The 11,889-nt window shown below is 38.5% G+C and overlaps 1 protein-coding gene across 1 annotated transcript; it reads right to left on the bottom strand.

Annotated features, from left to right (window-relative positions):
- Positions 1-877: 877 nt before the first annotated feature.
- On the bottom strand, positions 878-10,922 carry LOC138957914 (uncharacterized). Its single transcript, XM_070328948.1, has 9 exons — positions 10,787-10,922; positions 10,291-10,385; positions 9,805-9,913; positions 8,164-8,231; positions 6,796-6,991; positions 5,898-6,149; positions 5,518-5,689; positions 4,073-4,221; positions 878-2,436 (listed from the first exon to the last, which is right to left on the bottom strand). The coding sequence occupies exons 3-9, from the start codon at positions 9,848-9,850 to the stop codon at positions 2,252-2,254; spliced, it is 1,068 nt and encodes a 355-aa protein (XP_070185049.1). The 5' UTR covers positions 9,851-9,913; positions 10,291-10,385; positions 10,787-10,922; the 3' UTR covers positions 878-2,251.
- Positions 10,923-11,889: the final 967 nt, after the last annotated feature.

Here is an 11,889-nt window from a genome sequence, read left to right as displayed (position 1 = left end):
ATTATACTGGTTTTCTACCAAGCAGCTAAACCACCACCTGCTGGCAGGTACTATTGAATACATGCAATACATTGAATACAAAACATTCAGAATAGAACTTTTCATTTGCATAATCCACATGTTATACAGCAGCGTTTTGGTCATAAACATATGTATTTGAAGATCATACTTTTTTCAAATCAAAATTTGTTTATTCAATTTCACGTCACAAAACTTTGACCACACCTACCCTCAATAATGGTGTCTTTCAACAACATATGAACCTACGACTTCCTGAACTATATTCAAATTGTTAGGTGTATTTTTTTTAGCAGGATATACATGTTTTCAAATACGTATATATATATTTATGTTTCTGACCAAAACATCGATTTTTAAGATCTGGCATATTCCATACATTTCCAATGTAAAAATAAAGTTTATCCTACATACGTGAGAGAGACACCCGTGAGATAATAATCGTTCAAATCACATGTGTGTATATCATGTAAATGAGGTCATGTCAAGCAAGTCTGGCAGGGACCTGTTTTTCCACTGCGTATGATGCCAAAGTCACCGAGACAAACGTCATTATAGAAACACAAATTGCGCACCCTCGATAAATCTTTAGAACTAACACGTCACGCCACACTTTCAGAGTGACGTTTCTTTGCTTTGACGTAATAGATTGCACAAGGCTTTAGAAGAGATCGAGGTTCCAAAACAAGCGTCTTCAATTTAGCTGCCTCGAATACACGTAAGTACAGTATGTAGGATAAATAGAATACTACATAGCTTGCTGTGTCGTACCAGATTTACACTCGTTGCTTTTTCAAATAGTAGGCCTAAACAGCTCGCTTTCGCTCGCAGTTCAATACTTTAAACAACAACTCTGGTACGACACAGCAAGCCATGTAGTATTCTCTATGTATTATATTTAGCGCATGCTGCATAGGAAACACATAACGTTCAACTGTTCGTCCAAATTAAGTGTGGAACAAGGGATCAATCCACATTATGCTTTACAAAACTGAGGCTTATTTAGTACAGGCTTTTTTCAACCAACCACATTCGTTTCATGCCATATAAGGAAGTGCAACATTACAAATGTGTACACATCATTTCTGGTTGGCTCCCCCGAAATCGGCGTATGCTGCCTAAATGGCGGGGTAAAAACGGTCATACACGTAAAAATCCACTCGTGCTAAAAACATGAGTTAACGTGGGAGTCTAAGCCCATGAACGAAGAAGAAGAAGAAGAATTTCTGGTTGGCGGTGAAACGAAGTGCACACCAAAAACACAAACGAATTTCTTTGATTTGTGCGATTCTACGCATCTACTTTCGTTGACTTTGTAATCATGTTTTGGTTATTTCTGTATTGAAACCTTTAATCTATTGGATAAAGGTCACCTGGTCGTTATTTTAACTGTTAATATCTTCTTATCTGGAGTGGACCTAAAGTTGTTCTTTCACTGCATTTCTGTAGCATACATTTGCCTCGGTTGCGCTTTGGAAAATCAAAGATGGCGGCTTGGAGCCAGTTGCCGCTTCAAGACTTTAGAGTTCTGTTTCAGGGCAGACCTTAATTTGTGAACTGTCTCACTTTCAACAGTTGTAAATTGTATGAGTAGAGATTCAGGTTTCAAATTAATCACACATAACACACATCGCGCTTCTTCTGCGAACAGAACTTCTCTGTTGGCGTCAGTCTAAACCGCGACACTTTTTAACACAAACTGTTCATATCTTCCTACTTTAAGGTCTGGAGTGGAGAACTTCTCTGTTGGTGTCAGTCTAAACCGCGAAACTTTTTGACTTTTTTTGTTCATATCTTCCTACTTTAAGGTCTGGAGTGGACGCTAAAGTCGTTCTTTCACTGCATTTCTATAGCATACATTTGCCTAGGTTGCGCTTTGGAAAATCAAAAATGGCGGCTTGGAGCTGGTTGCCGCGTCACGACTTTAGAGTTCTATTTCTTCCCTAATATAAATAGAATACTTATATTTATAGGGCAGACCTTAATTTGTGAACTGTCTTACTTTCAACAGTTATACATTGTATGAGTAGAGATTCAGGTTGCAAAATCGCACATAAGACACATCGCGCTTCTTCTGCAAACAGAACTTCTCTGTTGGCGTCAGTCAAAACCGCGACACTTTTTAACACAAACTGTTGAGTTTTGTTGTGTGCGCGTATCCCAGCAGGCAAGAGAAATGAGGTGGTGAATAGAAAATGGTGGGATTCATTCTTCCCTCTAAATCTAGCTATTATCAATGCTGTGAGTAGCGATGCTGATGACTTGCAACAACATTTTCCTTGGATGGACGTCCTTCTTCAGCAATAAGAGGCTTTGAGGATCTTGGTGCAACTGCGTCCCAGGATGCCCTTGCCCTGGAATAGCTGTCGAATTCCATACGTAAATCAATGACCTCCTGCATCAGGTCATGAACGTATCCTGGAACAGTCATTGAGATTTTGTTGTTGATTTTTTAAATACATTGTAAGTGTGCACTGAAATCAGCAATACATACCTTTTTAAACAAAAACAATACCAAAAAAGTCGCATTTACACAATGTGTCAGCCTGAAACGTACAGATCAACGCTATAAACTCTTAAAAAAATACAACCCCTGATTTTGTTTTCTCAGTCCATCAGTAGGCTACATGTAGTGTATTTGTTGTTTTAGTGATAATGTATATAAACATCTGGGGCTTTTTTCAGTATTGTTGATAACATGTTCTGTTTGATTAAGGGAATTCAGCTGGTATTTCCTTGTTTTCACTACCTATTTTATTCATGTTTTTATTACTTAGTTAGTGGAAGAATCTTTTGTAATGTATGTTTGATGGTGTATGCTTTTAATTAAGCGCTGCTGACTATGAATGTAGATGTAAATGCTTGTATAACTGTGTTTGTAATTTTAAATGTGTCAAGCGCAAAGAGCATAATTGTAAAGTTATGATGTTGCGCTATATAAATGCTCATTTATTATTGTAATTCAATCGAGTTTGCGTTTTAATGAAACAGATCCTGTGAATGGTCAGAATGCCCCAACTCATTGCAAATTACCAAATTGTTGATAACCACGCGCTAAAACACCCATTAGCTACCTGCTGGCGAGGCACATTGATACAACCTCAACTAGTCTCGGTTAGCTTTGAGGGTCATTTTAAAAGTAGGAAATATGAAGGCCAAGAAATACCGAGACCATAAGGTATACAAATTGATGATGTAAAAAATGTGACCCAAGTTGATGCATGAATTCTTCCGGACTACATCAGTCAATTCTAAAGATCGCTTTTGTGATGAAAAGAATTTGTTTTAGAGTTTTCTGTCCCGAAACCAGTAACAAAAATAAGGGAAAATTTATGTGAAAGAAAACAGGAGCAGAGTGATAAGATAGTAATACAGAGACATATTTCTTGGGACTTGACCCTTGCATGTAGGTGGACTGAAAGTAGTGTGCAATCTCTTTCCTGCTTTCATGCGGTTGTAAACAGACAGAATTGGTCCTGTTCTGTTCACACACTACTTTCAGTCCACCGACCTGCAAGGGTCAAGTCCCAAAATATATGTCTCTGTATCATGTACCTTATCACTCTGCTCATGTTTTTTTTTTCTTTTTCACATAAATTTTGACGGGTTTCTGGACAGCAAACTCTAAAAAAAATCTTTTCATTACAAAAGGATCTTTGGAATTGACTGACGTAGTCCGGAAGAATTCATGCATCAACTTACGTCACGTATTCGACGTCATCGCTTCGCATACCTTATGGTCTCGGTATTTCGTTGGCCTTCATATTTCCTACTAATTATACTTGTAAAATGACCCTCAAAGTTAACCGAGACTAGTTGAGGTTGTATCAATGCGCCTCGCCAGCAGGTTGTTAATGGCTTTTTTAGCGAGTAGTTAACGACAATTAATGACCGGTAATTTGTAATGAGTTGGGGCATTCTGACCAATCAAAGGATCTGTTTCATTAAAACACCAACTTGATTGAATTACAATCCACTATGACGACCTCAAAGTTTCAAATGGAAGCATGTTAATGTGTAATTAGTTTCATAAACTTTACATTGTTAACCTCACCATATGTCTGCCTGGTTTTCAACTTCCGTGCCACAGGCAGCCTTCCTTGATTTTTTGGGAACTGAACCGCCCATCTGCCATCTCCTGCTGCATTTACTGCCTGCTGTCTGCCCGAATTGGCGTTGTGGTGGATAACAGCCAACTGGAGACTGAAACATATATGAATACAACAAAAATTGTAATTCATACAATTTATCGCTTTAATGATACAGATTATGTGATTGGTCACCATGCACCAACTCATTAAAAATTACCGGTCTAAATGGTGACAGATATTGCAACTTCAAATAAATTCTCACCCAGTAGCTTGAGCCTAAGAAACATGTCCACAGCATGCTAGACCAACATTCAACTACTGAACACATACATGTATAACATAAAAATTGGCATGCATATTTTGTTTATATAAAATCAATTACACATTAACATGCTTCCATTTGAAACTTCTCGGTCTTCATCGAGGATTGACGCCCGACCAAAGGTAATTGAAGCCCGGCGGAGCGAAGCGATGGAGGGCTTAAATTAGACTTTGGGAGGGCGTCAATCCACGATGAAGACCGAGAAGTTTCAAATGGAAGCGTGTTAGTGTTATTGTAATTCAATCTGACGACGATCTCTTTCCTGCTTTCATTGCGATGGTAAACAGACAGAATTGGTTCTGTTCTGTTCACACACTACTTTCAGTCCGCCTACCTGCAAGGATAAAGTCCCAAGAAATATGTCTGTATTCCTATCGTATCACTCTCCTCCTGTTTTGTTTTCTTTCACATACATTTTCTCTTCTTTTTTGATGGGTTTCTGGACAGCAAACTCAAAACAAATTCTTTTCATCACAAAAGCTATCTTTGGAATTGACTGACGTAGTCCGAAAGAATTCATGCATCAACTTACGTCACGTATTCGGCGTCATCACTTCACATACCTTATGGTCTCGGTATTTCGTTGGTACTTCATATTTCCTACTTGTAAAATGACCCTCAAAGCTAACCGAGACTAGTTGAGGTTGTATCAATGCGCCTAGCCAGCAAGTTATTAATGGCCTTTTTAGCGAGTGGTTATCGACAATTAATGACCGGTAATTTTTAATGAGTTGGGGCATTCTGACCAATCACAGGACCTGTTTCATTAAAACGCCAACTCGATTGAATTACAATGTGTAATTGATTTGACGTCATCACTTCGCATACCTTATGGTCTCGGTATTTCGTTGGCACTTCGTATTTCCTACTTGTAAAATGAATCACAAAGGTAACTGAGACTAGTTGAGGTTGTATCAATGCGCCTCGGCAGCAGGTAGTTAATGGCTTTTTTAGCGAGTGGTTATGAACAATTAATGACCGGTCATTTGTAATGAGTTGGGGCATTCTGACCAATCACAGGATCTGTTTCATTAAAACGCCAACTCGATTGAATTACAATATAATATAATTCAGATGAAAGCATACCGGATTTTCATTGTGCTGTAGCTGAAGTGTGTAAACTTGGGAGCAAACTGACACACAAGGCTGTGATACGCTTCCACCTCAGCTGTTTGATCAAAGGGAGAGATCTGGGCAATGTCTTTCACTAGAGTCTTTGACTTCACAATGGCTTCCAATTCCTTGTGCACTTTTGAACCTGAAAATATAGAGTATTGTCTTAGTAAAGAAATTTGGTGCGATCAATTTCAATTTTCATTATATGAATTCTGGTTGACTAAATGTCGTAATTTCGCTTCATGCAACTTGCTTCTAAATATTGCTATTCGGATCAACATATGTTGTCAGTTATTTATTCTGAAATCCAAATAGTTTTGTTGCAGTTACTGCAAAGAAAGAAAGAACACCTGCAATCATCCAAATCCTGTCCTCCAAGGGTCCATGCAAGCACTGGGGAAAGTGTTCCGAGTCGTGTGTGTGGACGCCAGTGATGTGGTTGCAGACTGAGACCCATTTGGCTCTTGCTTGTTCAGCTCTGAACTCGCCTGGCGGTGTGCTTGAAGCCACCCAATACAGATGACTTGCAATGGATCTCCCCCACATAGCTGCTTCTTCCATTCCCTTCTTCTTGCCAAGTTCCATCAGTTTCTTGTACACTGCTGCAATAATAGATTGCATATACATTATCATTCACATTTTTATTAAAAATAAGTCAGATAAGATAAGTAAAATTATATTTTGCTTGAATTTTCTTAGAGGGATTGATGCACGTTTAATTCATGCTATAAATTAGAAGCATTGAAGTGGCGCATCTGTCTTTGGCATAGCTGCTAGTTCTTAAGATGTAAAACAAAATAAATGTACACCATGATCATTAGTAGTTTTGCACACCATCAACATTTATGAAACTATTAAAGTCTCCTAATCAATAATGTATGCAGTATTAGCCTTCACAGTGACTCCTGTGTCATGCACAACTTAGAGCCTCACAAAATTGTATATCTAAAACTATTTTGATTTTTTGATTGGGACTTCATGTAATCCCCAAACATCATAGAAATTTATATTGAAAACAAACAAATAAACAATGAAGTCATTTGAATTACACAGTCTGGATGTTGTAGGCCAAGGACGACATATTTGGAAGTAATGAAGTCATTTCACGGTGTGTATCCCTATTCAGAAAGCGTGTGGTATTTAATGGGAATGAGAGGGTAGGTTTTCAGCACAGGGGAGGCGGCTTATTTTCAAATGTTTGATAAATATGGCATAGTGTAAACCGTGTAGTACGGATTAGATACTTACATTTGGCCATGTGCCACACATCAAACCAGTGTCTGATGGGATGTGTCAGGGACCGATAAGTCCTCAAAAATGCGCGGACTTGGGTGTGCCTGTCGGTTACCACATCGCTCACTCCAATCTGGGCTTGCTCCAAAGTCCTGAAGCATTGCTGCAGGCCTGCAAGTTCCATTGCATTGGAGTTGGCAACCTCGCTGCTCTGTAAAAAAAAATGAAAAAGAAGTAATAAATGATGATCGAAGTAATTAGTGCCTAATGTGTAGATTGAACATTGGATTTCCCTTCTTTGAGCCATTTGACAAAACTTCAAATTTATGCGGCCAGTCAGGACTACAAAATAGTGTATGTTTGTGTGTGTTGAATCGTAAATACATAATGAATTTTAACCAAAATTGATCAATACATAAATGTTATTTGTATTTTTGACCCAAAATATGACATTTTACACAGATCTCGACAGTCATTGTTCACCTTCTTCTTCTTCTGCGTTCGTGGGCTGAAACTCCCACGTACACTCGTGTTTTTTGCACGAGTGGAATTTTACGTGTATGAGTCTATGACCGTTTTTTACCCCGCCATTTAGGCAGCCATACGCCGTTTTCGGGGGAATTGTTCACCTTGAATGCTAGGGCAGTCTCCGAAGAACACTGACAGTCTTGATTTGTGTAAAATCTCATCTTTTTTTTTAGAAAATACAAATAACAGAGAATGTAGTCAGCACTTTAATCTTTACCGGATAACGCGGTAGACTACATAGTCTGGATGATGTGGGTTGTGCTTTCTGAAGAAGGAATAAATGTAAAGAATGGGTAAAAAACGGCCCACGCCATCTGAAAAGGGATTAACGTTTTGCCGCCTGTTTTGCAGAGTATGTGTCGTACACGACATCCGAATAAAGATGAGCAGCGTAACATTCCTTACATAATTACATATGGTTCATCCACAACCAACATCATCTGTGTAGTTTAAATTACGTCATTATTTATTTGGTTGTTAACAAAGATAATCTTTTAAAAGTTGGGCAATTCGATGGGCGTATGTTGACTGGAGATTACATAAAATCTCACAAAACAAATAGTTTCAGAGATAGACATTTTTGTCAGGCTCTGGGTCATCCACGACCCACAAAGCCCGGTGAAGGTTGAGATAGTATTGACCATATGAGTTCCGTAAGAGTTAGATATTGAACCTATTTTGTTTTTATTTAACCTATCACTTTTATTTTTGTTTTATAACTGAAGTATTTTTTCAATGAATTTATTTAGTAATGTTTTATTTCAAAGCGCTGTGGTAGAGGTAAGGAACCAGACAGTAAGGAAAGCCCTTCCTTAGTAATGACAACACGCTGCTGGGCTTAAGAACTACACTTACCTGAATTAATTGGACGTCCAATACAGTACTTGATGCTGTGTCCATTATGGAATAGCTGCCATACTTTGCTGAAAATACACAAAGACAAATGAGTGGACATTCAAAGATGTTTGGTGGCTTGTTGACATTGTTCAGTGAAAACGACCATCCGAGTTGTCAAGAAGTTCTGATTCATGTCACGTTCCAAGCCTTGGTTGGCCGAGACCTTGAGGTGATCATAAAGAAGACTCCTCAGCAGCTACCGACAGGAGGTTTACGAAATAGCCTTGCCTTGTTTATTTTGAAAAAGGATGCATGAATCTGTCCAAAACACAACGAAATAAATCAAAAGGCCTCGATCTGATATGATTCCTCCTTTCTCGACATTGTGACTGATAAATGTGGATATCACATTCACATCTGACAATAACTACTATTGTCATAATTTTTACGAGTTTTCATTCACAAACATCTGGGAAATAAATCTCATGTTCTCCATGCAGTAACTTGAGGTGGTGAATGGGTTTGAGCTTTCAGGTGAAACGTGGATTGTCAAAGTAAAAGCCAATCAGGCTGATTGTTTGATGTGTGGAACCATCGCGGCTTTGGATTTGTGTTTCCGAGGACAATGATTGTAAGCATTCACTCTCAAAGACCCAATCAATGTTGATAATTACCGCGGCGACTCATGGTCAATTTGCATTTTATCTCTGTAATCGCAAAATCCACAACGAAAAGTCATAAACACTTAAAAGAAAAGAAATATGCTCAACACTTACTGAACTCACAGGTATGATCGCAGCTCTGTATATTTTCATACTGGAAGAAAAGCGTCCACAAGCTACGTTTGACGTCACATACAAGTTTGATGTGTTATCTCGTGCTACTATGACGATGCTTTGTGGCCCGGAGTTGGATTCTAAAAATTCGTCTCCCTGTGGGTTATTGTGCATTTTGTTGCACAACCAAAATTATGACAAAAACGATGTTTGGTGGCTTGTTGTCAGACCAGCATTTTGTTGTTGGTCCTCGGGGAGCATATTGCCTTTTGTCTCATATTTATCAACCGCGGCCTTCGGCCTTGGTCGATAAAGATGAAACAAAAGAGGATATGGTCCCCTTGGACCAACAAAAAAGCTGGTCTGTCAACAAGCCACCAAACATCTTATAATATATATACAGTGTACACTAAAAGAAACCAACATTTTAAAATAATAGTTCACACCCAATAAAATGGGTAAATAACAAAAATGCAGGTTAACTAAAAAAAAATATATAACAGAACCAAACGCTGAATTAAAAGCCAGTGGCGCAACCCTATATACCTTTATGACCTGGCGAACAGCACCTGGCATCACCAGCGAGGCTAATCCAAAGGCCTTTTCGTGCCTCTAGAAGAGCTCTGTGTTGCCTACCCCATACCCTGTGTACTGCATGCAGCAGGTAGCCCCTCTGGATGCGGAAGTAGGTGGAAACAGAAATTGTTTGTAGACTGCAAAATGAAAAGAATCTCAAGACTTTGGTGGGGCTGAGAGCAGAAAAAAAAAGTGCTGCAGCAAGAATAAGGTTTCCCAAAGGCTGTTTTTTTATGTCGGGTTGACTTTTCCAGATAACGACATGTCCCTTTTTGCATGTTATCTTCACATGAATGCATGACCCAACCTTGTCTGTTATGAGTGGTATGGACTCCTCTCCACAGTCTGGGCATCGATGGCAGAGGTCCAAAAGCCTGTCTTCAAAAACCATGTATTTTGGCGAAGACCAAAGAGAGCTGAAAAAAAATACTGACAGTCAATTTAACTTTTAAAATTGTACAATTTTGTAATAATACACAAATTTATTAGGTATAAAACCTTATGTCAAAATAAAATCCCTTGTGCGACTTGCGTCTTAGATAGTCATACACCAACAATATACCTCCAATAATACAGAACGTCTCAAAAATAATGTTTAAGCTTGAACATTTGCATGATCTTATAAAACAATGACATTATCAACCAGTATCAAATTTAATATTTTGATGATAAATGCAAATGTCTTCAATGAAATTTATGTTCTGATTTTGTTCATCAACCTTTCATTTTGCCTTTGTAATTTTTGTCTTAAATTATGCAATGTTGAAACTAAATAATTACATAAATCATCTACCTCTCATCAACTGTTTCCCTTCTCGACCCATTATCAACACCACGGTCTTGCTGAGAGTCATGAGAGTCAACGGACATGCTGCTGGATGAGGCCGTCTGTTAACATTAAAAAAAGACAACATACAGGATTCGGTGTAATAGTTATACATGTGCCATGAGCGCATAAACTATAAAATGTCCAATTGGAAAACCTTGCAGTGTGTCGAAGGGCGCGCTGACATTATGCACAACTGCAGCGCCATCCTATGCACACTTTAAATCAGAGTAAAGCATTCATAATGAACAAAGCAAAGCCAAAGTTATTGTGCTGTGATCAACTGTATGTAGTGGCCATTGTATGCTGCAAACCATAATTTGTAAATAATAAAAAGCTTGCTTTGCTAATGATCCCTTTCGGTCGTAATTCAATAAATCTTATACAAATCATCAAGCCCTGTATCATCTGTTTATTTTAAACATCATCATCACTCGGGTTATTTAAAATATAAATTCCTTACCAGGGTCACATCAGATGAACTTGTTTGTGCTCCAACGGGTTTGCTTTCTGTTTGGACAGAATGGTCGGTCACTGTCACCTCCACTTGTTTTTCTGGAGGTTACATCTTTCACCTGAAACTTTTTTTAAAAACCAACATACACCAATTACACTTTCTGAATGATTGAGTTACTTCTGCAAAATGTATTTCAACTAAAACATGTCATTTGAACATACATACCTGATGACCACAAAAAAAATAGTGACAAGACATTAATTTATTTCATCCATAAAAATTGCCAGCAGTCTGGGTGTTGATTTCATAAGTGACCAAATGGAGGGATGGTTTTATCTCGTGCATTGCAAAATCTAATACTAATACAATGCCCCCTTTTTCTTTTTAAATATGGTTGAATGTAACATGTTTGGATTAATGTAAAAAGGGAAGAGGGGCTTAATGGGCTGAGGTGCACGATGATATCTCGGTGGTAACATTTTGAAAACCATCTTATGGATAAAGCAGGCAAAACTCATCTATCGCAGACCGCGTTGTCCTGTGGGCGACACTGTAGCAGAGCTCCCCCTCGTTGACCTCTGGCAACAAGGGTGTCAACAGCCAGTCCCGGCAGGGATAGCCAGAGTCGCCTAACAACAATCCCTAAAACACAGATGAATACAGAAGGCATTAACATCTGTTATTCACGTCTATTCTTGTTTGCTCATGATACACAATACATTTATATGTACATTTTGTATTCCTAAAAACTGTTCATTAAAGTTTGTTATGCAGAATATCCTAGTCTGTTAAATTTACTCTTGTGTGTGTGTGTGTGTGTGTGTGTGTGTGTGTGACTTTTCTGGTTTAATTTCTTATGCAGTCAAAGATTTGACACAATTCATGCAAAATGACAAAGTTTCTGTTCAGCTCAATTCAATTGATTCATTCTCTTCTTCTTCTTCTTCGTTCGTGGGCTAAAACTCCCACATACACTCGTGTTTTTTGCACGAGTGGAATGTTACGTGTATGACCGTTTTTTACCCCGCCATTTAGGCAGCCATACGCCGTTTTCGGAGGAAGCATGCTGGGTATTTTCGTGTTTCTATAACCCACCGAACTCTGACATG

Source organism: Littorina saxatilis, unplaced genomic scaffold (genome assembly GCF_037325665.1).
Source record: "Littorina saxatilis isolate snail1 unplaced genomic scaffold, US_GU_Lsax_2.0 scaffold_376, whole genome shotgun sequence".
Lineage (NCBI taxonomy): Eukaryota > Metazoa > Mollusca > Gastropoda > Littorinimorpha > Littorinidae > Littorina > Littorina saxatilis.
The sequence above is the reverse complement of the archived record's forward strand: the minus strand, read 5'-3'. Positions and strand labels throughout refer to the sequence as shown.

Excerpts from the sequence above, each read along its gene's own strand:
- LOC138957914 (XM_070328948.1), bottom strand. The coding sequence starts at position 9,850 with ATGCCCAGACTGTGGAGAGGAGTCCATACCACTCATAACAGACAAG. Across the intron at positions 6,992-8,163 it reads TGGACGTCCAATTAATTCAG|AGCAGCGAGGTTGCCAACTC; the intron begins GTAAGTGTAGTT and ends TTTTTTTTACAG. Across the intron at positions 2,437-4,072 it reads GAAAACCAGGCAGACATATG|GATACGTTCATGACCTGATG; the intron begins GTGAGGTTAACA and ends TGACTGTTCCAG.